The 27526-nt window shown below is 29.9% G+C and overlaps 3 protein-coding genes and 1 pseudogene across 5 annotated transcripts; 3 read left to right on the top strand and 1 right to left on the bottom strand.

Moving 5' to 3' along the window:
- Nucleotides 1-325: 325 nt before the first annotated feature.
- On the top strand, nucleotides 326-4874 carry LOC110641983 (uncharacterized). Of its 3 annotated transcripts, XR_009141963.1 has the most exons (6): nucleotides 332-669; nucleotides 775-852; nucleotides 1016-1091; nucleotides 3354-3445; nucleotides 4261-4334; nucleotides 4428-4495. XR_009141963.1 is itself a non-coding variant. In XM_058130992.1 (5 exons), exons 1-5 carry the CDS (start codon nucleotides 568-570, stop codon nucleotides 4497-4499), a joined length of 402 nt encoding a protein of 133 aa, XP_057986975.1. In that variant the 5' UTR covers nucleotides 326-567; the 3' UTR covers nucleotides 4500-4874. The 3 variants fall into 3 exon arrangements, 2 of the variants coding, with proteins under 2 accessions (XP_057986975.1, XP_021649593.2); XM_058130992.1 differs by lacking the exon at nucleotides 3354-3445 and having other exon boundaries at nucleotides 326-669; nucleotides 4428-4874; XM_021793901.2 differs by lacking the exons at nucleotides 3354-3445; nucleotides 4261-4334; nucleotides 4428-4495 and adding an exon at nucleotides 1929-2057.
- A 1310-nt stretch (nucleotides 4875-6184) lies between these two features.
- Nucleotides 6185-8484, top strand: LOC110641981 (14-3-3-like protein GF14 kappa). The gene is made up of 4 exons (XM_021793896.2): nucleotides 6185-6802; nucleotides 7202-7324; nucleotides 8047-8163; nucleotides 8302-8484. Exons 1-4 carry the CDS (start codon nucleotides 6302-6304, stop codon nucleotides 8320-8322), a joined length of 762 nt encoding a protein of 253 aa, XP_021649588.2. The 5' UTR covers nucleotides 6185-6301; the 3' UTR covers nucleotides 8323-8484.
- Nucleotides 8485-9562: 1078 nt separating this feature from the next.
- LOC110641982 (protein CutA, chloroplastic) lies at nucleotides 9563-12649 on the bottom strand. Its single transcript, XM_021793898.2, has 6 exons — nucleotides 12430-12649; nucleotides 12220-12326; nucleotides 11695-11757; nucleotides 10497-10528; nucleotides 10245-10339; nucleotides 9563-9919 (listed from the first exon to the last, which is right to left on the bottom strand). The coding sequence occupies exons 1-6, from the start codon at nucleotides 12612-12614 to the stop codon at nucleotides 9838-9840; spliced, it is 564 nt and encodes a 187-aa protein (XP_021649590.2). The 5' UTR covers nucleotides 12615-12649; the 3' UTR covers nucleotides 9563-9837.
- Nucleotides 12650-22635: 9986 nt separating this feature from the next.
- On the top strand, nucleotides 22636-26163 carry LOC110671164 (cyclin-D3-1-like; annotated as a pseudogene).
- The last annotated feature ends 1363 nt before the right edge of the window (nucleotides 26164-27526 follow it).

A 27526-nucleotide genomic window follows, 5' to 3' on the forward strand; every position in this document is an offset into this window, starting at 1 on the left:
TATTTTTCATAAAAATATTTTTTATTATTTAATTATAATATTAAATAAATAATATGTATTTATATTATATATAATTATTTTAATAAAATTATTAAAATTTAGAAAATTAAAAATAATTTTTTTAAATGATAATTATTTAAAAAATTTTAATTTTCTTTAATTAAAAATATTTTTAATTAATTCAATTCATTAAGTATTTAAGCACTGAAAAATATTAATTTTTAAATTTAATAAAAAATACTTTTAGGAAAATAAATAAAATTTAAATAATTAATTTTGATAAATTTATTTATAATAATAATAATAACCCCACGCCTAGAATGGCTTGATTGGGCACGGAATGCCTAGAGCTGGAAAATTCCAATCGTAAGAAAACTTTGGAGGCTAGCGACCAGCGAGCAATATTATAGCAGTATTAGGCTATTAGCATCATTAGCGTGGCAGTACGGCACGCCGTACGACCGAGTTTATCCCCAACCACAACCGACGCTACAAGCAAAACTCAAGGTTCGCTATTCCACCGCTGCGACTCCTTCCGTCTTTCTTGCCTAAGCCAAAGGCTGAAACATGATGATGTGGGACGATTGGGGCGATTGCCACCAGGACCAAGACCAAGACTCAGACTCGCACCTTAATTTCGATTTCCTTTCCCTTGTATCCAAGCCCAAGGTGATAAGCACTTCCTCATTCTTCTCTTCTTTATCTTTTGGTGGGTGGCCTGTAGAGACTACAATGTGTAATTTCGAGTTATGTCTTTGTTGATTGGAAATATAGGATTACTATAAAATACTGGAGGTGGACTATGATGCCAGCGACGACGCAATTCGCTCCAATTACATACGCCTCGCTCTGGTTTGCGCCTTCTTCTTCTACTTCATTTTTTTTTCTTTTTTTTTTCCCGGGGGGGTTGGTGGTAGAAACAGAATACATCATAGGTTAGTTTATTTTTAGTTGGGTATTTTGATTTTATTCAATTGAGGGCTTGCTCAACGGCTTAAGCTGCTGTTCGGTGCAGAAATGGCATCCGGATAAGCAAAAAAACCAGGATAGTGCGACTTCGATATTTCAAGAGATAAATGAGGCTTACCACGGTTAGTGTCATTCTCTATTTGTTTCGGAATTCTTTGTTCCATAGCTCAATTTCACTTTTGGTGTTGGGTGAATGAAAGTTCTGCCAAGACTTACTATTTTGTTTCTGACTTAATTTTGGTCTTCAGAGTTATGTTTGTGTACACGCACGTTGTTAGGTGTTATAGTAATGGTGCATTTTGCTGCATCCTTCATCATGTCATTATGGCACGAGTGGCCTTTTAGGATGACTAGCAAGACGTGTCATCCTTGTTCCTCCTTAGGAGATAGATTATGAAGAACTGAAATTTTTATTTTGTGCTAAAATTTGGAGTAACAGTGTCATGTGACACAGGTTTTTAGAGTTGAAAGGTTTGTATTTGGAATGCTTATGATGGGTTATACTCATTAATTGAGTTCATGCATATTTAAAAGATTTAAGAGTGGAAGGGGTGGTCAGGTGCAAGAGAAGGCATTGTAATGGTGGAGCCAAATGCAATTTGAAAAATATGTGGTCTATGACTCTATGGGCATTGTGGATCGTCGAATGATATAGGCGATATTCTGAGGAAACAAAAACGTTATGTGAACTAAAATCCCTTGCTGAGTTTTACTGGTACTCTCTTATCATGTTTTCAGCACATTACATATGTTACAGAAATCTTCTGCTCCCATTTTGGCTATCAGGTTTTCTAGTAACTCCTTTTGGAAATAATTTTTGTGGTAATTGTGTCACAAAAACTTTTGCATTTCATGCTTCAAGATGTGTTTGCATGATATTTATTTGTTATTAGCATCTTCACTCGGTTACTAGATTTCAATCTGTTGTGATACAGTTTCCCATCATTTTTTTTTACTAGATGTTATCCATTTATGGGGTTTGTTGGTGTCACACCAATTTTCATGCTTGCATTCTACTGGTGATGTGGTCCAAAAAGTATTCTTAGAGGAATGAATAGAACTCAAACCCAGAAAAAAAAAAAAGATGGTTATGTATTCTCACAATTCTTTTTTTTTTTTTTTCTCTCTCTCTTATGTATCTCAACTTATGAGAGACATGGAGTACATTTTTATTTTCAGTTTTACCTTTTTCTAGTCTTGTTGTTCTTCTTTATACACAGCTTGGACTTGGCGTAACTACTATGTTCCAAATGTTGCTAGTTGAATGCCATTCAATCATCATCTCTCAAAAAGATTTCAAACTATAATTTTAACCCAACCATAAGTATTAAAAATGTATGGCTACTTAACCCAGTGATCAGCCTCCCTATGAATATGCCACGGTATTGTATCTAACAGCGTAATATAATATCTCCACCAAGCTTTTCTTGAGTTGTTTCTTCTCTTCTGAACTCCACTTCCCACATGTTTTTTGGGGGCCTATACAGAAGATTTCTGCCCAACTTGATCCAAGGAATGTCTTGCAGAATTTTGGACTGTTTCATACAACAATGAACTCAAATCCTGCATTATTTATTTCACTTTCTACAAGTGCTGCATATTTGAATTTGCATAGTAGTTCTTTTTTTATTCCGAGTTTTCAGGTTGCTTTTGATAGGATTCTTGGAGGCTTAAAGCTCAATTTCACCCCTGTACTTATTGGGGAAGTTCAATTTATCATATTTTAAACTTTTTGTCTAATTATTCCAGAAATTTCAATTTAAACTCAATTTAACCCAAAAATCGAGAAAACGAGAAATTGAGCGCATTGATTTTTGAGTTTAAATCAAGAAAATTAATCTAAAAATAAAAAATTGAACTTATTTTTTATTTAAATCAAGAAATTCAAAATTTTAGCTAATAAATTTTAATTTTTGAGCTAAATTGAGTTTAAATTGAAACTTTTGGACTAATTTGAACAAAAAATTAAAAATAAGCTAAATTGAATTTCTCCAATAAGTACAAGGGTGAAATTGAACATTTTGCCAATTCTGGGCATATGAAAGAATTTTGGCATTTTCAATGGACATGTATTTGCATTTGTCCTGGTTTGATTTTGGAGGTCTCATTTTGGTGACAATTCAGTCAAATGGGTGATAAGTGTCCAGGGAAAACAAGGTGTCTATCATGGAACTTTATTCCCAGTTTAGGACCAAGTTTCTTTCTTCATCAAAGATGGGAAAGTTTCCGCTGTTGATAGGTATCTTTCAGATGTTTGTATTAGGCAAAACAATAGGACAAAAGGGCTCTTCCGAAAAGAAAGGAAGTCATCATGATTCTGTAGTTTATGTAGTATGCCATCTCTTCATTGATTCCAATTGCTTAACTTGATGATGCATATCAAGGGCTTTTGCAAGGGCAACACCACAGTTATGTTAACAGAGTGAGATTTAATTGCTTGTCAACCAAATGTGCGATTGCTCCCTACCATTTTGCAGTGAGTACTATCCTAAACGTCTATAGCGGTGAAAACAAGTTTTTGTGATCCAAATGGCTCAAATTAAGTCTATTTTACATAGAGGGGACGCCTGTGGGTATGAGTAATTACTCTTTCTTGTTCGCAGTGGTGGATGCACTTGATTAAAAGAGGGGTCAAATGACCCCTCTTTTTATTAAAAAATACTTATATATATATATATATATATATATATATATTGTTTTAGTTTAACCCATCATAAATTTAATTATTGCACCCTTTTTTTGGTAAAAATTAAAACTCGATAAGGATAAATAGTATTTTTCAACTTATGTAAGTTATTTTATTGTCAATATTAATCAATGAATGACTTTAGTTATATATAGAGAAATGCTTTTAATGATATAAATAATTATATAATTCTTGGTAGTGTTTACAATACTATACCTCATCGAGTCCAATTGTAAAATATTAATCTTATAAATATATTTTTATATTTTTTATCGCATTTTATTATTTTTTATTTATTTGTTGATGGCTTGTTCACTATTTCACATATGTTGAAAATCAGTGCTTCAAATCCACAGAGCATTATGGCTGCTTTAAGTTTGCATCGTAGTCCTCATCTGTTTTGTCTTGTACCCACTGATCAATTGACCGCATGGATTCTTTAGCTCAGTTGCATATGCATCACAATGTCAAGCAGTTGGCTGGTTGATAATTACTGATTAGCATTTGATTCATTGAATCTACCAATCACTGTTAAAGAACAAAAACGAAGAAAGGCTAAGAATATCAATTATATGCTAACAATTGAATCTTGCCTGTCTGAACAGTTTTGAGTGATCCTGTCAGGAGGAGAGAATATGACAAGAAAGAGATGCTTTATGTCCATGATTATAACATAATCGTAAGACTCCTACCCGTTTCTCGTCAAGCTACATGCTTTTTATCCGTTTACATTTCTGGCTACTTACCCTTTTCTATTGGAAATTGGCTGCAGGATTATCTTAATCGCTACAAGGGCCTTATATTAACATGTAATGGTCTTGGGATTAGAAATTCAATCTGGTAAATCTAAAACCGCTATGCATTTGCATTGCCACAACTGTTCCTCATACATGGCAACACTATTAAATTTGCCGAGTATCCGTTAGCAACTAACACTGTGGAGTATGAAGAGCAGCACATTAAGAATGCACTGCGGAGTTGTAGGCGCATGTGCATTAATATGGTAGACATTGATAGTTTAATGACCAGTGTAACATCATGTATCTGTCGTCTCATCGCTTTTGAGGGTAGCGATCTTGCTGATATCTTATGGTGATTTTTTTAGCTTCTCATAATGTGGTCGTTGTAGTTATCAGTGGTGGTTTGTTTTATTCAACCGGAAAAACAGCTGTTAGTGAATAATTGGGATTGAGTGATGTTCAAGCCAATTCAAAGCAAAGCAGTCCTAATCCCTAAAAAAAATATCATATAGAAGTGGTAATAAATTAATAATAGTGGAGAGAAAGCAAAAAAAAATAGCAATAATTTTTTGTTTTGAGTTTGGTAATGTTGCGACTTTTATTGTATTATCATCCATTAACTAATTGTGTTCTAAAGGCAAAAGAAGATGGAAGTTAAGATTATTTGGAAGTATTTATTAGCAGTTGTTTACGGTAATGATGATGATTGTGACAGTCAAACAAGAAACAGGCAGGGAGTGTTTTTTAAGGTCCTTGGTTTTGAGCTTATCGTCCAGCTGAGGTGTAAGATTGTAATGCTGCTTAAATTATTTACAATTTGATGTTAGAAAACCATAGATTAGGCAGGTTTGAATTTTCTCGCTCTCTCAGTCTCATACGACTGCTAAGGAAATAAAACTCTTCCACAGAAAAGGATTAAAGTAGCGTTTTAGATTATTGATATTACAATTATTTTTTAAAAAGATAAAATTTTTAGTAATTTTTTACAAATTATATTTTAAGAATTGTTATGTTATGGACAATAAAATTTAATAATTTCAGTGTTTGTTAGTATTACTTACATTAAAAGCAAAACCCATTGAAATTCAAACGACGGTTTTCTTCCTCTGCTCGTCAACTTGTGCCGGGGGAAGTTAAAGTTGTTTTTAATTTAAATTTTTGGATATGTATTTTCTAAAATGAAGAATTTAAATATAATTTTTGAATTAATTAAAGTCTAAATTAAAGAATATTTTATAATTTAAATCTTTAAAATGTTTTAAAATTGAATTTAATTTATTTATTTTAAAATATAAAATTAATTTTTAATTTATATTTTTTGTTACTACAATAATACTTCAATTAAAATTTAGTGCCAGTGAATCACAAATCAAAATAGTTATTTAAGAATTAAATTATTACAAATATCAAAATTATAAATATTAAATTGTTATAAGAGGTGATAGAATAGACTGCGACCTTAAATTCATTAATAAAAAATATATTTATTTTTTCTTAAAAATAAACTAATTATAATTTATTATATTTTAAAATTTAATTTATTAATTATCCTAAATTAAAAATTTTGAGATGTCAACAGGTTAATATAGGAACGTCGGGAAAAGTCGAAGTCCGTCAGGTTGAAAAGAGGTTCTAAACAAGCAGTAAGTGACTAATAAAAGCATAATGATTATGATCCTGAACAAAGGTTCAATAATGACGCTAAACGCGTTTATACTTAAAATTACAAACTTACCCCTCCAAAAGCCCAAACCAATCAAACAACCGTCAGACAATCCCCTTCCCCACATAAAAAAGATTCGACTCCCAACCAACTATACTCTCAAAACCAACCCAAAAAAAAAAAAACCGCCGAACGCAATCACTTTCCTTTTCCTCATCTCTCTCTCTATAGCTGGTAACTGCCATGGCAACGGCCTCCGTCCCGGACAATCTCTCCAGATACCAGTATGTCTACCTGGCCAAGCTCGCCGAGCAAGCTGAGCGCTACGAGGAGATGGTCCAGTTCATGCAAAAGCTCGTCCTTGGCTCTACTCCCTCCGGCGAGCTCACTGTGGAGGAGCGTAACCTTCTCTCCGTAGCTTACAAGAACGTCATCGGCTCACTCCGGGCGGCTTGGCGGATTGTGTCGTCGATCGAGCAGAAAGAGGAAGGGAGGAAGAATGAGGAGCATGTTGTCCTTGTCAAGGACTATAGATCCAAAGTGGAGAGTGAATTATCGGACGTTTGCGCGAGTATACTGAGGTTGTTGGACTCGAATCTAATACCTTCGGCCACTGCTAGTGAATCGAAGGTTTTTTATTTGAAGATGAAGGGGGATTACCACAGGTACTTGGCTGAGTTTAAGGTTGGTGATGAGAGAAAATCTGCTGCTGAGGATACTATGCTAGCTTATAAGGCTGCTCAGGTACGTCGTCGTTTTTAGCCTTTCATTTCTCTGTCGGTTTTTTTTTTGTTGTCGTGGATTTTTTTTAGATTAGATTGAAGAAAGATCTGCAATCTAGGGTTTTGAAAGAACTTTGCATTGGATTAAGAATTTGTTTGATCACTTGCGAAACTAAGAGTTTACCGGTTTTAATCGTTACTCAAATAACGATTAGTCTTAAACCAGGATTAATGTAGGTAACAGTTACTTATCCAGATTCTGATTTTGGAAAAATTAGGATTTTATTTCAATTCAAAGAGTTGAAATTTGGTTTTAATAAAAGAAAATGAAGCAGAAAAAGAGTTGAATGCTGGAATATTCTGTGGGAAGCTGAAAAGTGTTTGATTCCTTATTCTGGTGTCTTGCGATTTATTTTTGAAGGATATAGCGCTCGCGGATCTTGCACCAACACATCCGATAAGGTTGGGGTTGGCACTCAATTTCTCTGTGTTCTACTACGAGATTCTCAACCAGTCTGATAAAGCTTGCAGCATGGCTAAACAGGTAGGCTTTATTTTTCTTTTCCTTGGTTGGTTTGTATTTGCCCCTAAAAAATTCTTATTAGCAGACTAGCAGTGAATGGGAAAGAGGATATGGTTTTTGATTCTTATATTTACCTTCCTTAAATTTGAGAGGAGATGAGGAGAACTTAAAGAAGAGAAAGGAAAATTATTGTTTGGATACAGAGAAATAATATTATTTCCCTCATAGAATTACTTAATTGTGATTTTATTATTATATGATGTTAAAGTTATATAAGTAATTTTTATTTAAATAGCATATAATTATCTCCATTTCCCTCAATTTTACTCCAAATTAGATTGAAATGTTTTAGTTTAATGAAGGGAAATTGGGTAATATAATCCCCTTCCTTTCTCCTCATTTTTCTCTTCTATTGTTAATGTTTTGTATTATGAATAATACTCTATGACCTCACTGGATTCAGCTGGGATTAGAAGGGTTGGATAATGAAGTGTGCACGTGTTGCTAAACTTGCATTTTTCTTCAATTTTTTTCTTATTTTTCATAGCTATCGGTTAACTTTTCTTATTAGAATGAGTCTTTCCATAGTTTATATCACGGCACCAAGTTGGTATATGCGTGATATGGGCCTAGATTGGTTCAGTTTGACTTATTGTTTTACAGTGTATGGCTGGTAAAAAGATTGTGGTAATTAGCTAGAAATGAGAAATCCATCGAATTATTCGTGCTATCTTTCTGTGCAGGCATTTGAGGAAGCCATTGCTGAGCTAGACACTTTGGGAGAGGAATCATACAAGGATAGCACTCTAATCATGCAACTCCTTAGGGATAACCTTACTCTTTGGACTTCAGATGTCCAGGTACTCTCTCTCTCTCTCTCTCTCTCTCTCTCTCTCTCTCAGTGCGCACAATCAAGGATCTCCACCAGCAGTCGAGTTCATGTACTGCTGCGGCACCTGATTGAGCAAAAAATCATACTTGATTCAATTTTCTTGCAGGACCAGTTAGATGAGCCATAGAAGGCATAGGAAGATTGGCGGTCCTAGTCTTATTTTGAAGGAGGTGGGCTTTGAATGTCATCCATATGTCCTGATTAAAAGTGTGTTAACTTTAGAAAACTGGCATCAACCCAATGATACGATGGGTTGATATTTGGAATGAATTTGCTTTTGATTTGGAAAGGGTAGAATTTGTTACCTTTTATTTCATGCGGCTCCTAGTCCTGGTTTACCGTTTATGGCGTTATGTTCTGCACAAAATATGTGGATAAAATCTTAGTTGAACTGAGAAGGATATTTTATAGAAAGAAGAAAACAGCGGAGGAATTTGACCATACGTACAAGTACAAATATTTACGTCGGCACAACTCGTTTGATATTTTTAACGTTCTCAACAACTTTTTGTTTTTTAAAGCAATCTCTGTTGACGTCGAGTTAGATTGCCATGCTATCATGGCCGGTGGTCTGGGCCGGTTTAGGTTAACCGTTTGATTTTATTATTATTTTTTCTTTTAAGAAAAAGAAAAATTAATTAATTTTAATAAATCTAGATTCGATCTGTTTTAATTGGATTTTGATTTTAAATTAGATTGGTTTTTTGATTTTAAATTAGATTTTTTTGATCTGATCTTGTTACGAACTTGACCGTGCCCATGAGTAATTAGCAGTCTATTTTCTTTTCTGCTACTTCCTTTCATTGGAGTAAGCTCCGGTCTTCATTTTGCCGAGTTACAAGATGCGAAAGCAGCTACTTGGCTTAGATTTAGCTGCTTTCCATTGGTTTTTTAAAACGCATACTTGTGCTGTTTCAGCAAAATCTACTACTAAATTCGATAATATTTATATCTGATCGGGATGGAATTATGGTTCAACTTTATTCTTATTTATTTCTTCTTCTTGCTTTGGCCTTAAATCTTCAGTCTTTTGTTATTTTCTCTACTACCTCAACCCAATTCGAAAATTCTACAACCCTTAGCTTGTTAATTGCATTTTATGTTCATTCTTAATGTTTAGACATAGAGTCTCATAATCGTCTCTGGCAAATGAAGCCTCGGAGAACTTTCGAAAAAACATGTAAAAAAACTGCAATCACAGAGAGAGAGAGAGACAGATTTGAGACTCCACTGAAGATCTAATTAGAACAAAATGATAAAAGACACGGGACAACATTTTCTGTTTGCAGTATAACATTATTTGCCAATCTGTCCATACATGATCATGTTATTGCCAAAGAAAAGGGGTGGGGGTGCACATGCAAGAGTACACCAAGCCATAAGATGACATTTTATTCAACAAAGCCAACCAAACAACAACATTTTAATCGTACCCTCAGAATCATCAGCACATAGCCTTCACAGGAACTTTGACATAAAATAATAGGTTTCACAGCATATAAAGTCAAATTATAAGGATAACATGCAAGCAAAGCATAGGGCCACCGAAAGGCCCTTTGTATATACATCCCAACACTTCATGTTCAGCAGTTCATTAGGTGCCAAGTCTTTGTGCTCAAATTTTTGCCCTACACGTGAGAAGTCAATCCCTTGTGCTGTTCTTGAGCCATTCTAGGTATGGAATGCTGCCACCAGTTATAGGCAAGGAGATTACTTCTGGTACCCTGAACAAAGAAAAATGAAAATAAGTAATGAGCAGAGCAAAATAATCTAGCTAATATTTATCATTATTTCCTTAATTTTTCTCAACCATTTCTAAGCGATTTTCTTTTTGAGCTGTAGAGGAATGCAACTGCAATTATCCTAATAGACATAATGACCATATTCTAAGTAAAAAACAAAGTTGGAATCAAATTTTTAATCCCATCGCCCAAAAATTAAGTTGATCTTCCACATGTATCATTTACTTATCTTGAAAAGCAGATCTTCTAAAGCAATTTTTGCTACGCGATTGACATATATGGTACTTATCTTTATTGTTATACATACTCATATTCATGATTTGCCTTGACATGCTCTGTTAGTGCTTCCAACAGAGATTGCCTAGTCTTGATTATAAGTAGCTCCTCTGAATCTGTCTGGACCTGCAACCAATATAGACAGAAGCAACTTAAAACTTAATTGCACAAGGGCATACATAAACAGAAGATGGTGTAAAACATCTGGACTGAGAATGGAAGTAAAGACATTTGAGGCTTATATATAAAAGATCTAGAATAATTTGGGAAAATGGATTCATACCTCTCCCTTCCACTCATATACTGATTCAATACCTGTATATTCACGACATAGTTAGGCTTCATAAGATATTCATTTCATGAATATATTTTAAGTCAGCAAATTCTTAGTGCAACTGCATAAGCAAACATATAAATGCAAGAGAATAAATGAACTGTGAGAGAACAACGGGAATGACTAGCTATAGTAGTCTTGAAAACAACACAATTTGACAGTTTTTTATACAGTCCATACCATCAACAGTAAGGAAATTTCCAATACAGAACATGACAAGCAAAATAATTTAAGAAATTTCACCAATGAACTGAAGAAAAACTATGAAAGAATAATTTGTGCTTCCAAGAGAACAACTAGAAGAAGATAAGCAGTTTTCCATTTATTTTTGTTAAGGTATTGAACACAAGCCATGACTCTAGTAGGAGTATGCATTATCCAATTATAGACAAATAACCGAACCAAACCAATGAAATTTAGTTATTTTGGCAGGAGTATGTTTGATTGGGTTTGGCTATCAGTTAGTAATTCCTAAAATTTTCAGTTTTCAGTCATCGGTTCGGTTGCACTTTATTTGGTTTGCAAACTAACCGAAATAACTGAATTTTTATTAATTAATAATATTTAATTTATAATTATTTTTTACTGAATAAATCATAATTATTATTTTTTATAAATAAAAAATATTATAAGTATATTTTTATTAATATTTTATTAATAAAATAATATATATATATATATATATATATATTATATAATTTTTCAGTTGATTCGGTTATAACTAATAACCAACTGAATTTTTTTTTCTCAGTTGGGTTCGATTTTCTCCCAATTTTGATTCAATTATTATTTTAGAGTCGGTTAAAATTTTTTAGTCAAAATTTCAATTTGGTTCCACTAGTTTAACAAACATGCAAACCCCTAGCCTTCAGCAATTTGTGACGAGGAACCTAAATTGGGCTTGTGTATCTTAAGTGTCATTGATGACTCGAAACCCCACATAAGAATGAGGTTGGGAAATATGTTTGCAGCCTGCTGCATGGCCCTTCCTAGTAACTTGCCAAAGAATCAACTTATTCAACATGGAATAAAAAAACCGTCAATTAATCAACACACTATGGTGGGTGGAAGAAGATAAAAATTTTTCTATTGGCTAAAATAGTTGAAGTGCAATGTTAGGTAGTAAATATCAAAAATCAGCACATACCTGGTACTATGTTCACACATGCTGCTAGTTTCTCTTTGATTATGCTTTGAGCCAACTTTTTTCCTGCAAGGTTTCAAACAGACACATTACGCACAAGTGACAGATTAAGAGATATAAGCAACTTCATATAACTGATCAAATCATATACAAACCCTTCTGTTAAGAGGAATAGACAATATACAAACTTTAAAAACCAATTTCAGACAAATCACAGCATAATACAGCTTATAACAACTAAAATTAAAATGATATGCTAGCTCGGCACTCAAATTATTCCCAAAACGATGCTTCTGTGATTCCAATATTACCAAGTTCTTAATTAGTTGATCAAAAATCAATGGAAATGCCCAGCAGAAAAGACAAAAAGGATTCACGAAGCTGATTCTAACTAGCTTGGGACTGAGGATTAGTCGAGTTGAATAAAACCAATAACACAGCAAAATTCCCATCAATGAATAACAATTGCTAGCATAATCCAATCAATTCACACCCACAAAAGGGCAGGGGAGGGAAAGGAAAACTAACCTGCATCTCGGTTAGGGACAGTAACGTACACAACGATACTGGGTACAGTGTTGCCACTTGCTTCCATTTTGATAGTATTAGCTTGCGATTGGGTGCTAAACTTTGATCTAATACTCGAATTAAACACATATATATCAACTTCATTATAGTGTAATAAAAATCCAAATTTTTTTTTCTTTAGAAAAAGAAATGAAATTGAAAGGGTTTTACCTCAACAGAGATACAAAGGGGAGAGATTGAGCGCAACCCGTCTTGAGGGAAGAGGAGAGAGTGGGGCAAAGATTGGAGAGGCCGAAGCTCAGCATGCAAAATGCCCCAACTAGGGGCAAACGCCTTCGAATTGCAGAAGAAGAGAAGACAGATGCAGCTCCAGCCGAACACAAGGCGTAAGCCATTCTGTGTTTATATACACCGACGGTTTCATTTGCTTTCTGATACCTTTACCCCCGAGAAGAGACAACTTCTTGTTCTGCCACGTATGCATAGTTGGGCAAGTCCATGAAAATCCAGTGGCTGTTATTAGGCCCATTCATTAAGCCCATCTTTTGTGTTCGCTTTAATTGGTTAACTGAGATTGGAGCTCCATTCATTTTCTCGGCTCATCCACAACAAAGTGGATCAATCCACGTTAGCTTTATGGCTTCCTTTGAAAAAAATTATTTATAAGAAAATAATTAAAATAAATTTTCATATAATTATATTAATTTTAGTATAATTTTTATTTTTTAATAAAATTTTTAAATTAAAAAAATTAAAAAATTTCAACTATTGAGTTTTCTTATAAGGAAAAAAATTAAAAACATGTACAAATTAGAATAGCTCTTGTGAGATGTAAACTCTTCTCCAATAAAACCAAAACAAAGGCATGGAGGAAATAAAATGCCCTCATAAGTCATAAGAAAGAGAAGTCCATTCCATGAGGAAAGAAAAGAATCCTGCATTACGTGTGATCTATGGTAAAGCCTGTGGCTTGTGCATATGTTCTTTTGCTTAGGAACAAGATTCAGTCAAAATGCTGAATGTTGGGTGAAACTCTGGTCAATATATGCCCTAACATTGGGTTTGTGACAGTTAAAAAAATATATAAAAAGTAAAATAACATATAGAAACTAAAGTAAAGGGAGATTAGTTAAAGAAATGTATAGTGGGTGTTAATGACACTCTGTTAAGCTCGGATCTGCAGTGGCAACCCAACGACAACCAAACCTTCTTCTTTAGACCAAAAATGAAAAGTCTTAGAAGAATGCTTCTCTTCAATTAAAAATGGAACACACTCTTTGAGATTGGCACAGAACTGACACCCGCCCATGCGGCAGAGAAAAGGGTCTCATTTTTGTTTTTCTTCTTTTTATAAGAATAATCTCCTCTAGGGAATTTTTTTTTTTTATATATATATATATAGTGAAAATTAGGAATCTGTGATTTTGATTTTAGTTTAGGCTTGTTTAAGCATCGAAATCAAATTGAACTTTTGATATGATTTTAATGTAGTTCTTTGATATTTTGAAGTTAATTCAATGTGGTTCTTGATATAATCTTAAATATCAAGTGCATATATAATTATTAAGAATTAGATATAATATAAAATATACTAATACACTTGTAATCAATGGTTATAGGTGATATAATATATATTTAACTAAAATTATTTAGAACATAAAGAGCAATCCAATATAATATTAAGCCAAAGAAGTAAAATAGTTATAAAAAAAATATATGTATAAAACTAAAGAAGTAAAATAGTTTCAATTCAATATAATTTTAAACAATTCAATAAAAAGGGTAAATTTCAAATTAAAGAAAAGGAGCATTTCAAAGAAGATATGAGGGAGTGGGAAAAAAGGGTTAGAAATTTGTGTCCCTAAAGTCTCTTTAGAGACCCATTTTTAAGCACATGCCTCATGGGTTACCCTGTTTTACAACCACAAAAGCATCCTAAGTTTAACCCTATATTTATCCAATTTTTACCGTTAAGATTTGCTTTATTACCCTTTCGTGCTAATGTAATGCATATGAGATCCAAGTCTTCAATTGTGATCATCACCAACTATAATGGATAAATAATTTATTCTCTAACAACCATTTTCTCTTTATTTAAAAATATTCAAAAATTTCATTATAATATATTTTAATATTTTTATACTTCCAAACCTTTTAAAATGGAAGCAAGCTGTCAGAATTTGAATTATAATTTTTATTATTGAATTATTAATTTCATATATTTTTTTCATTTAATATAAGTTCAATTTTATGTGAAAATAAATTTAATAGTTATTAAATTAAATATTTATATCAAATTTTATGTAAAATCAATTAAAATTTATAATAAATATAAAAACTTAGATCTAAATATTTAATTTAAGAATAATGATATATGAATTAAATTAATCCACATTTATTGCTTATTAATGGGATAATTATTTAATTTCATACCAAATAAATGAGCAGTTTTACACTATTACCCTTTAATTAATTTCCATAAAAGAGTATGCACAAATAAATGATGGAAGGTATTAGAACTTCTCACATTGTTGATTTATAATAAATGTGAATCAACTTCATCCACAATGTATTTTTTATTAATCTAATCATTATTAAATTTATCTTATCTCCAAATAAGATGAAACTTAGTAGGTAAAATATTTAATTTGGCTAATGTATTTATTAGAAAATTTCAGTTTAAACTCAATTTAGCATAAAAATTAAAATTTAGAAGATAAATTTCTATATTTTTTATTTAAATGAAAAATCAAGAAGTTCAATTTTGATTTTGAGACTAAATTTTTTAATTTTTTTTTATTTAAGCTAAAAAATTAAGAAGTTTAAATTATTGGTTTTTTTTTAATTTTAGGCTAAATTGAGCTTATATTGAAACTCATAGACTAAATTGGATGAAAAATTAAAAATTAACTAAAATAAACTTTTTCAATAAGTACATGGTGTAATTAAATTTTAAGCCAAATTTATTACAGTAGTTATACTTTTTTATCTATATATAATGGGTTTTAACTAATACTTGAACTCGATGATTTATAATTTTGAGTACGACTTAAATAGTATCGAGTTAAAATTTATTTGTAATTATATTGATTTCATATAAAAATAAAATTTAAAATTATTATATTAAATATTTATATTAAAATTTATATAAAATTAATTAAAATATTTACATAAATTTAAATATAAATAATTTAATAATTACAAAATTTATTTTCATTTAAAGTGGAATTTATAATACCACACCATCTTCAATACTTAATTCATGCGTCAAACATTTTTTAGTATTGACCCACAAATTTTGGCCCTATATAATAATTGGAAAAAAAAAAAAGGTCAAAAAACAAATGATTAAATCGATGAACCCCTAGTCGAGGCGCATTATCTAGTGAAGAAAATGAAACCCAATGGACCAAAAATATTAGAATATGACCACAGAGTTGCTCTTGACATGGAAAGTTATACCAATGGTTCAAACATCTTTTGCACTATTCCCAAAGTAAAATCATTCCTCTACTTCATAACTCAAAACCCACGTAATTTTTAACTTGTTAGCAGATTCCTCATAGCTTGTAATTTAATTAACATGGGTAAAACTTTGCGGATCCTCCTAAATATTGATTATTTCAATTTGATTGTATTCGATTTAAGAGATTAATAGAGATTTAAAAAATCTCCCAATTTTCAATCCAAAATATTTATTCAAAACAATACAATACAATTAAATTAAATTAATCAAAATTCCTCAAATTGATAACCAAATTGAATCATTTTTAAGCTAAACAATAAAAATAAAAATGGCTGGATTGACTATTGATTTTGCATTTGCAGAACCTAAAGGGGACGCTCCCAAAAGTGCAAAAACCAAAAGAAAGGCGATAAAAATAAAGTAACCTTTAATTTCCACGCCGTTGATATTTGGATGATTTTGAGAAGATTTTCTAATTTTAATCATTGAGAATCAAAAGAAAAAAGAAAATAGTGTAAAGAAATTGGAACTCAAAGAAAAAGAAAAATCATAAACACGTGGGACAAAAATGGAAAATTACATATCTTAATGGAATGAAAATAGTGTAAAAAAAATAATGGAATGAAAAATTTTTAGACCTATCGATAAAAAAAAAATTAAGTTTGATTGCATTTTGATGATTTTATCCAATCCTTTAATTTTGATATAATTGGTTAAATTTTTAAAAGTTATAAAATTTTATTAATTATGGTATTTCTTATTACATTATTAATTAAATAAGATTATAATAAAATGATGCTCGTATTTGTGCAAGTAAATCCTAATAATACATTTACTTGATAGCCCGTTGATAAAAATTAATGACATTCGAGTAATTTTAAGGTATGTTAATTTAAATTATTATTATTATTATTATTAAAACGGGCAGCCGATTAGCCTGATTCGTTGAAAAATTGCATAGCTCTCACAATCAATTCATTGGATATATTCACATGATATTCATAGAAGGTTAAAAAGGAAAAATGAATACTGTAACTAACCAACTTTAATTCAGCACTTAAAATGCTTTTTTAAGATTTCACATTAAAAAAAAAATTGAATTAAATTTTTACACAATTACATAATTGTTTCTGTCTATTTTTATTTTTTTTAATAATTTTCTTTTTAATTTAAAAATTAACTTCTTTTATCTATTATTTTTTAAACATAAATATTGATAACAAAATTCAATTGAATTAAATTTTTATAAATTTTTAGTTTTTGAATATATTGAAAATAAAAGGAAAAAAAATGTTTTCTATATAGAAAAATAGAAATGGCATAAATCCATCTCAATTCTTGCACCAATTCACTGGATTTTTTTTTTTAAATCAAGATATAGCAATGATTAGTTGAAAATAATACAATTAATAATAAAGATTAAATCCCACTTTTGACTTCTGATTTTAATTATTATATTTAACATTTAAGAGAGCATTTTTAAATATATAATCTAGATGTGGGGTGCATTATCAACATAAATAAAAATATTTCAAAGAACCTTCTTCTTATCATTATTATTATTATTATAAAAAATCATAATTTACTACTCTATAATTTAGTACACTTGTCAAATAGGTTCTCAAAATTAAGTTTGTGATAAAAAGGTACTTAAATTTTAGTTCCGTTAATAAAAAAGAAAAATTACTTATATGCCATAATTTGGTTCTTAAAATTTAGTTAAATCTATATATTAGTTTATATATTTTAAATTTAGCCCTAAATATTTCAATCAATATGCAGATTGATCCTTTCTTCCAATTATTCGTCCAATTTATCATTAACTATATCAAAATAATATTTTAAATTTATAATATAAATTTTATTATAAAATACTTCCATATTTTATAATATTTATAATTTTAATTATAATATCATCATTTTATTTTATTAATGTTTTAGGTATATTATATATTTGAACTAACATCATTTAATTGAAAATTTTATTTTTATATTATATTGTTTTATAATAAAAAAAATTTGAACACTTTCACATCTATATTCATCTAGGCAATGATAAATATATAAGTTTATTAAAATGTCAACAACTTAATAGATATGTTTTAATTATTATTTAATTTAATCATAAAAATGAGAGAGAAAATGATAACTTAATTTAAATATAATTAAAGTTAAAAGATTTTATGATAATAATTTGAAGTTAAATGATAAAAATAAAATAATATCATAAGTTAATGTTTAAATACAATACTTTGCATGCTCTGTATTTTGATGTGTGAAAAATAAAGAGAAGGAAAATACTTGAGAAAAATAATGAAGAATCGGTACTTTTTCATGTTTCCGAAACAAAATAAAGAAAAATATAATTTTTTTCTATTATTATTTTCTCTTCAATTCAAAGATGGAATAAAAAAATTGTGAAAGAAAAATAATTTTTATTAGAAAATTACAAAATTATCTTTTTATTCAAGTTTTTTTTAATATATATAATAAAATTATAAACTCATCATAATTTTCTTTCCTTTATTTATTCTCAATTATTTCTAAATAAAAAATAATTTCATTTTCATTTTCAGTTTTTTCATTTTTAATAAAAAATAAAAAAATATATATTCCTCTTCTTAAAAAATTATCCACACATAGTGGTAGAGACAACATTCTCTCTGCAAAGTCCCATAATTGCCCTTATATATATATATATATATATATATATATATATATATATATATATATATATATATATATATATATATATATATATATTGCGCTCATTATTTTATGTGATTTTTCATATTTACAGTGCCCTTTCCTCACTTCCCTTATTTTTCTGTGATTTTCTGTATCTATAGAGCCCTTCTCACTTCCTTCTTCTCCCTCTACCTTTCAAGTATCTTAGAAAACTAATGAAAAAAGTTACAATTAAGGTTAAATCTGATAACTGATTTTGTAATGAAGATTAAAAATTAATGGGTAAACTATAATTTAATATGTGAAATTTAATAAAACCTACAATTAACTTAAATAATTGTTTTAAGTTAAAATTTTGTATAATGATATTATAAATAAATAATTTAAATCAAGAGACTCTTTTATTTATAAAGTTAAAATTAATTGACTATTTTATTTATGATACAAAATTTTATGAACTAAGTCATTTTAATTAATAAATATAAAATGAAGGGCATTTTGATCACTTTTGTTATAATCTACAAAATTTTAAAAAGTTAAATTTTTTATTGACAAAATAAAAAAAAAAGTAATAAGCATGTATTATAATAATTTAAAAGACTATTTTTTATTGGTAGAGTTAAATTGAAAAATTAGTATATTGCATTTTAAAATTTCTTTTTAAGTAATAAAGGATAACTTAACAAAGATTTAAATTGTGGTAAAATACACAATACACATAAATCAAAATGTTGCTCAGAGGCTCAAAAGACAACTACCCTTTTAAAAAAATAATTTATAATTTATAATTACTTAATTGTGGATATATCCTTAAAATTTAAAAAATTATTTTTATTGGAGTAATTAAAAAATAATGAGATTTTAATAATTTAAAAGAAAATTTTTTATTGACCCATATAATTTTTTATTGGCCATATTTTTTACAAGTCTCTTTAAATAATAAAAAATGAATTCTAAATAAATTAAATTATGAGTAATATACATAATACAATTAAACTTAAATGTTATTCGTATATCTACATATTATATCTATCATTAATTGATATTTTTTATTTGCACAATCTAAAAAAATAATGGATTAATATTTTAATTATTGTCTTAACTAAATTGAAAAATTAATAATTTATAATTTTTAAAATTTCTTTTAAATAAAAAATAAAATTTAAATGAGTCAAATTGTGATTAAGCTATATAAAATATTTAAGTTTAAAATATTATTTACGTCACTAGTCTCCTCTAAATCTAAATATTGCATCAATCACAAAAAGGGTATTGCATATAATTAAGTGTATATATTAAAGAGCATTAATGAATATATATCAAAATATGTAAATTTATTTTTAAAGTTTATAAATTGATTAAGTCATTCTATAAACTAATAATTAACATGTTATTAGGTGCATGAATAATACATTTTACTATGATGCTAAAAAAAATGTAAAATTATGTTTAAATATAAAATTAAAAATTTATTGGCTTAATTAGATTTTTCAAAAAGTTTAATGGGCTAAGCTAAAATGAACAAATTTCAGAATGCTAAATGCTAATGTGCATTTACCTACAATATTTTAGTTTTCACGTACGACCCTTTCAATGAGCTATTTAAGGGTAAATAGCACTAATAATCCTTGAATTTAATGAAATATTTTATTTTGTCTCTGAATCTCTTTTTATTACAATAAAATCTCTCAATTTATGTTATGTTTTTAAACAAAATCCTCTTAATCTAACTCAAAAAATTAGCAAGTAAAAAAATATAAAATTATTATTATTTTACCACTCTCAAAAAAATGAAAATTATTATTTTACTCACTTTCTCTCTCATTTTTATAATTAAATTAATTAATTAATTAATATCAATAAAATTATTTTATTTTATTTATTATATATTATTTATTAATTCTTATTATTTTTAATTATTATTCTCAAATAAAATTTATAAAATTATTTTATTTGATGGTGAGTATCAGAGATATTCTACTAAAATATTATTTTAAATATTATTATAATAATAATTAAAAAAAGAAAAGAGGGAAGAAGAATAATATATACCTTTTCTTGTCCAAGTACATGACTCAACTCCCTCTAAGTTTTTTGGACAGAACCCTCTTCCCTCCCTTTCATTCTTATTTCAAGCTTTCTTCCCGTCATTTCCATATTGTTTGGCAAGCATCTCACTCCAATAGAAGATGAAGCGTCCAACGACTTTTTTAGTGGTTCCAATTCATCATTAATGAATTTGAGTTCCTAAACTACAACTACATGTATCACTTTAGCAGCCTCAAGTTGTGCTTTTGCTGCAATGCTAGCCTTATAAGTAATATCTTATTCTAGTTCTTTTACCCTCAAATTGACAAGCTTTAAAATCTTATTTTGCTTGATGATTTTCTATCTGCGTGCTCTCTATGTTAGAATTCAGGTTGCAAAGGGTACCTTAGATCTTCTTTATTTGGCAATCAAGTTGTAAGCTGTCAACATTCATGTATTTGTCAGGAGATAGGAGAAATTGGTCGAGTATTGGTGCTCTAGGCGTCGCTAGAAGGTGGAGAGAGGAAAAAGTTTTGACAGCCAATAGAAGTGAGAACAAGGGAAGCAGAACTGAGACTATTTAAAAAAAAAAAAAAGAATATAATATACTAAAATTAAAGGAGCAAATAAATTTATTTATTGATAAATTCAATTAAAGTTAATAAAATTTATATTAATAGTAAAAATAATAAAAAAAATATAAATTAATAAATAACTTTATTAATAAATTTAATAAATATTAATTTTTATTAAAAACAAATAATTTTATTAATAATTAATTATTAATTAATTTAATCATAAAAATGAAAAAGAAAATGACCATAATAGCAATTTTCTATTTAGATAGTGATAAAATAATATATATATATATATTTTACATATACAATGACAGAGGTAAAATTTTTAATTAGGGGATCTAATTAAAAATATATCAATCTTTAAAGATAAATGTGTACATATATATATATATTAAATTTAATCACTAAACAAAATGTATTGGAGAGTTATTTATAATTTAAAATGGTTTATGATCCTGAGTAGAATTCATTTTACTACTGTCATCTCACAAATTAAGATCATTAGGAAGCTTTATCACCTTTTATTCTAATATTTTACTATTAACACAAAAATGTCTCAAATATCCTACACCAAAGACTAGTCCATTCGCTATAGAGCTATGTTATGACCAAAGTACCAAAGCCTGAAGAATAGATTTTCAACTTTCAATACCAGATAGGATTGTTGTAAATGATAATAGATTAAACACATCTCATAAATTGTAAAGTATTTTATGATTCATGAAAGCTTTTCATCAATGATAAAATTAAGATAATCTCATATTTCTTATAAAAAGAGATTGTAAATTTGAGTTTTTAAATAATATATGGGTTAGAATTGTAAAAAAAAATTATAAATTTACTAATTAATAGACATAAGGGCCGATGATAGATACTGAAAACTTAAAAGTATAAGTTCTGAGGTTGTGTCCGTCTCTTTGAATAAAGTTTATATATATGTTCATTCTTATATAAAAAAACACTTCCTTTCAATTGAAAGTGCGCTGAGGTTGTGTTCGTCTCGCAGCACGTGTTCAACTCCAATACAACTATGAGTTACAAATTATTAATAAGTCCTTATGCTCCCCTTGGCTCTAGTGTGGCTTCATCTCTAGTTAGAAGGATTTTTTTTTTTTTATAAATATAACTAAAATTGAGAAATTTTATTATAAGAAAGGTGAAAATGAAATTATCCCATGAGTTTCATCCGGTGTTGACTCCATCTTGACTCAATCTTCTATCATTTGATGTGTGGAAAATAAGAAGAGAAAAAATAATTTAGAAAAATAATGAAAGATTCACACTTTTTCATGTCTGGAAAAGAGGAAGAATAAAATATATTTTATTCTTATTTTTTTTTTCTAATTAAAAAAACAATAAAAATGCGGTGAAAAAGTGTTTTTTATGAGAAAATTACAAAACTATGGTTTCTATTTAATTTTTTTTAAAAAAAAAAAAATAATATAAAATTATAAATTTATCATATATTTTTTTTATTTTTATCATTTTTAAATAAAAAATAGTTTTATTTTTATTTTTTTATTTTCTTTTCACCTAAATAAGAAAATAAAAAAATAAGAAACGAAAATATTTTTTTATTTTCCTTACCTTATTTTCTTTCTAATCTTAAAAAAATTATCCTACCACATGTGCAGACAACATTCCCTCTACAAAGTCTCCTAATTGCCCTTCTTCTTCTGTGTATTTTGCACTCGGTGATTTTTCATATCTATAGTGCCCTTCGGCACTTCTCTTTCTGCTCTCTGCCCTAAAAGAGGCTGTCATTTCCTTCATAAACCCCTGCTTGGAGCGGTCTTTTCATCCCAACTTTGAAAGAGTGAGAGAGAGAGTTGGAGACTGCTTCAATACATGTTGAGTTTATATTATTTTATACTCTTCAGAAAGGTCATTCTTTGTTTTTCGATTGTTTGATACAAAAAAATCAGTTCTTTGTCTAAGTTACATCTGTATTTTGCTACGAACACACATTAAAAACCACGATTTAATCGCGCCATTTTCAGTGTAATGAACTTCATCGCTTAGACACAGTACAGAAAGAAAGTAAGAGTTTTTCTTTTTTGGAGAGCTTTTAATGGCACCGAGTTTTGACTGTGCGGTTTCAAGCCTTCTGTGTGCGGACGATAATAATAGCATTTTCGATGATAACGATAGCTTTGGTGCTGTGATAGAGCAGTTTGAGGCCACATGGCATCATAAGAATCACCGAATATACCATCAAGACAGGTCCTCTGGTGGTGGTGGAGACGGTGAATTGCCAATGCCGAGCAACGAGTGTTTGGCTTTGATGGTTGAAAAAGAATGCCAACATTTGCCAAATGTGGGTTACTTAAAGAGGCTGGGGAGGGGAGACTTGGACTTGGGGGCCAGAAAAGAGGCTATCGATTGGATGGGAAAGGTGGGTTATGTTGTTTGACATGTTTTCCAGATATTATGAATCTTTTCTTGTTCTTCCTTTTCATTTATGGCGAATGGTTGGTAAAAACATGTTTCTCTAAAATGGTATTTTTATGGTTTTTATATTGGAGATGGATTTGGATTTTCCTCAGTATTTCGATTGATTTGAACCCTTTTGGCAAGCATTGACTGTGTTTGATTACTCTTTGGCATTGGTGTTCAATGAAATGGGCAGGAGGTCTTCCATTTAGTTCTATGCTCAATTTATTAGGTATTATTTTTTTGCCCTTCATGTTTTGCGCAATCTGATATGAGTTTGGTGAGTTCTCTTCTTCTTCTCCCTTTTTTGGGGCCGATGCTGATTTGTTATTTTGTATTGCTGTGTATTCCTCTCTTTTTCTCTGCTGTATGAATTTGTTTTTGCATTTTTTATCTTTGCCTTTATTCTCTTTCCTTTAATTATTCTCATATGCATATTTTGTCTTACTTTGATCCTCTCTCCTTTGATAGTCTCATGCCAAACATCATTAATAATATGAGCTGTTCTTTTCTTTACCTGTTCTACTCAATTTTCTGTGTAATTCCTTTATGAAGCCCACAGGATGGTCAATAATACTAATGGCCTCGTTGGTTCTAACAGGTTCATGCCCATTTTGGTTTTGGACCACTTTGTGCATATTTATCAATAAATTACTTGGATAGATTTCTTTCTGCTTACGAACTTCCTGTAAGTTGAAAATCAAATCCATATAACATCTTTCATCTGCTACCTATCGTCTGATCCTATTCTTATATTGCTCAAATTTTACTTTGATTGCATCTCCAGAAGGGTAAAGCTTGGATGATGCAGTTATTGGCCGTGGCATGTTTATCTATCGCAGCCAAAATGGAGGAGACTGAAGTTCCACTTTCTCTAGATTTACAGGTGAGTATCCATTAGAATTTTCTGTTTTCTTTTCCTGTTAAGTTTCCGATTTGCATCTGATTACTTCTAAATTAACAGGTTGGTGAGTCAAAAATTGTATTTGAAGCAAGAACTATCCAAAGAATGGAGCTTCTTGTGCTCAGCACCTTGAGCTGGAGAATGCAAGCTATTACACCTTTCTCCTTCATAGGCCATTTCCTTAACAAGATCAATAATGATGAAACCCCACCTAGATCTTTAATCTTGCAATCAATCCAGCTCATATTATGCACAGTTAAAGGTCCTTTTTCTTTCCCACACACACAATTTTTGGATTGTACTAGCCTATAATAATTTCTCTCTGCAGTTGTAACAGTTGTGATTGAGATATTTGGGAGAGGGTGTCTGATGTTTTTGGTGGGTGGGAATTCAATGCAGGGATTGAATTCTTGGAATTTAGGCCTTCTGAGATTGCAGCAGCTGTGGCCATAGCTATTGTGGGGGAAATCAAAACAGTGGACGCTGAGCAAGCAATATCTGTTCTCATTCAACATGTAGAAAAGGTCAATTGGTGCCTTGGTGGTCCATAACTAGTAAAGAGAACATAAATGATGATTTTACTTTTGGTCAATATACTTTGAGGTTGTAATTGCTCTCTATGTGACCAATTGAGGCATGTTATTTACAATCCTAACCAACTATGATTGGCTCAATTAGTATATTTGTAGAAGGCAAAGATCATGAGTTCAACATCTAGAACCTTTTTCTTAACAATAAAAATGAATATATATATATTTGCTAATTATTCCTTTTTATTGTTTTTGCAGGAGAGAGTACTGAAGTGTATTCAACTAATTCATGATATGTCATTGATTGGTGAGTCTTTTAAGAGTGCAAATGCTTCAATCCTATCTGTGCCCCAAAGTCCAATTTGGGGTGTCGGATGCTGCATGCTTGAGCTATAGAAGTGATGGCATAACTGTTGGGTCATGTACAAATTCTTCACAAAATAATCCTGATGCCAAAAGGAGAAAGCTAAATAGACCATGGGAAGTGTAGCTTGCAGTAATGGAAGTTGAATTTTAGCAAGGACCTTCTAGAATTCAGTAAATTGGAGCTTTGGTGTGTCTATGAAGGTGTTGCCAAAGAAAATGGGCGGGGGGAGGGGAGACAAAGAAAAAAACTCGTAGGCAGAGAAGGAAGCAGAGAAAATAGGAAAATGCAGAAAAGTTTAATCAGTTGAGTCATGGCTGGAGGATGGAGGCAGAATGTGATGAAAAAAATGTTTCATGCACTTGGCATGAAAATAACGGTCTCAGCTGTTAAATATTAGAACTCTTAACAGCTAAAGACAAGTAGTAGAGAGAAGGGAAATATTGGTTATTTTATTATTATTATTATTATTATTATTATTATTATTATTATTATTTTGGGATTTGTGAGACAAGTTGTAGGGTTTGGACTTCTTCATTGGATAATAGAAAAATGCCAAAAAATAGAAGAGAAAATAAGAAAAAAAAAATGTAGTATGAGATATATATTTTGCAGGAAATTTTCAATTGAACATTATTGTTGAGTTTGTTTGAACGCTTTATGGAGAATCGTCAACACAATACCTCAAAAGAAAGAATAAGATTTCTATTCTCTTAACTATTTATATGTTATCATTGAACTTCTCAGCTACCTTGGACCTGTTTTCTCAGTTTGACCCTCTGGATTAATCTGTGGATTCTACTGCCACGGGTAGTAAGTGAATCCCAACTCCCTTTGGGTATCCAATATTCATAGACCAGTTTTCTGAAGATTTTTCTTTTCTTTTTGGGTACTTGTGGTGTAAGCAGAATCGTCAGATTAACAATCCAAATAATACTGTGCAGCTTCTTACAGTTTAGGTTGTCTATTTTTCACCATATAATTAAGGTTGTTTATGCGGTTTAAGAACGGAAATAGTTTCACTGGCAGCACATGTTAATGTTAATCTTGTAATTAAAAGCTGATAATATTGAAGAAATGGCCCACACGTGGTTACACATCATCTAATAAAAGGGGCTTCGTGGATTATTCCTGACATGTTCGTAATTTTTTTAAGGATATTTTATTTCTTTAATCTCTGAAATTTAATAAAATACAAAAATTAATTTCAATATTTGTTAATTTTATGATTATTATCAATTCAAAATCAACTCAATTTGCCCTTAAGTGATATGGAAAAACAAAATTACCCCTTCAATAACTAAAGTTTGCGAGTCTCATCTACACACGCCCAGGCCTATCTGTCACTCACAATAAATAGTATTAGTTAAAAGTTTGTGACTCAATAATATAAACATTAAATACAGGTATTAACTTGTCGATTTTATCAAACTTATGGACTAAATGGTAAAATATATTTTTCTTAACAAGATGAAAATTTATTCCACCAATCACGTGCTGCATTTAGTATACATGATGTACAGGCTATAAAATAAGAAGAAAATAGAAAAACAGTAAAGATGGGGAATATTAGTCATAGGATTAAAGCCGGATGTTACGGGAGTTTTATGTGATCTTAAGATTCTTAATAAGTTGAAAAGAAAATTTTATCGCACATCCATACTATCAGCAAAGTTTTATGATAGTGAGTGTTGGACACTGAAAGAGTCGTATGCGTTTAAGATAAGAGTTGCAGAGATGAGAATGTTAAGGTATATGAATGGCCATACTAGACTAGATAAAGTCCGTAATGAGAGTATTAGAGAAAAGGTAAGAGTGGTGCCAATTGAAGATAAGTTGAGAGAAGGGAGATTGAGGTGGTTTGGTCATGTGAAACGTAGACATACAGAGGCTCAAGCACATTAGGTTAGAGGATAGAAAGAAAAAAATGGGTAGACCTAAATTGATTTGGAGGAGAGTAGTATAACATGACCTAGAAGCATTACACATTTCTGAGGATTTAACTCAAAATCGTTTAGAGTGGAGAAAGCGAATTCATATAGCCGACCCCAAATTTTTAGGATAAAGATTTAGTTGAATTGAGTTTTTTCCCCTTATTTTGGCTACTAGCTATGGAAATGTCATCTGAATTGAAAATTTTAAATTTTATATATATATATATATATATGATTAACAAAAAAAAAAATTGAAGGATTAAAGATTCAATGGTCAATAGTTCTGCTAAAGGAACTGTTCCATCTTCTGTGAAGTACTGGATTTCTGAGCAATGGTTGTGATCGGAAACACAAACTGCCATTAGTTAACAGCTTAGCGAGG

Source organism: Hevea brasiliensis, chromosome 12, assembly GCF_030052815.1.
Source record: "Hevea brasiliensis isolate MT/VB/25A 57/8 chromosome 12, ASM3005281v1, whole genome shotgun sequence".
NCBI classification, from domain to species: domain Eukaryota; kingdom Viridiplantae; phylum Streptophyta; class Magnoliopsida; order Malpighiales; family Euphorbiaceae; genus Hevea; species Hevea brasiliensis.

Excerpts from the sequence above, each read along its gene's own strand:
- LOC110641982 (XM_021793898.2), bottom strand. The coding sequence starts at position 12,614 with ATGGCTTACGCCTTGTGTTCGGCTGGAGCTGCATCTGTCTTCTCTTCT. Across the intron at positions 10,529-11,694 it reads ATGTGTGAACATAGTACCAG|GTATTGAATCAGTATATGAG; the intron begins GTATGTGCTGAT and ends GTGAATATACAG. Across the intron at positions 10,340-10,496 it reads TATATGAGTGGAAGGGAGAG|GTCCAGACAGATTCAGAGGA; the intron begins GTATGAATCCAT and ends TATTGGTTGCAG.
- LOC110641983 (XM_058130992.1), top strand. The coding sequence starts at position 568 with ATGATGATGTGGGACGATTGGGGCGATTGCCACCAGGACCAAGACCAA. Across the intron at positions 1,092-4,260 it reads GATAAATGAGGCTTACCACG|TTTTGAGTGATCCTGTCAGG; the intron begins GTTAGTGTCATT and ends CTGTCTGAACAG. Across the intron at positions 4,335-4,427 it reads TCCATGATTATAACATAATC|GATTATCTTAATCGCTACAA; the intron begins GTAAGACTCCTA and ends AATTGGCTGCAG.
- LOC110641981 (XM_021793896.2), top strand. The coding sequence starts at position 6,302 with ATGGCAACGGCCTCCGTCCCGGACAATCTCTCCAGATACCAGTATGTC. Across the intron at positions 6,803-7,201 it reads TAGCTTATAAGGCTGCTCAG|GATATAGCGCTCGCGGATCT; the intron begins GTACGTCGTCGT and ends TTATTTTTGAAG. Across the intron at positions 8,164-8,301 it reads TTTGGACTTCAGATGTCCAG|GACCAGTTAGATGAGCCATA; the intron begins GTACTCTCTCTC and ends ATTTTCTTGCAG.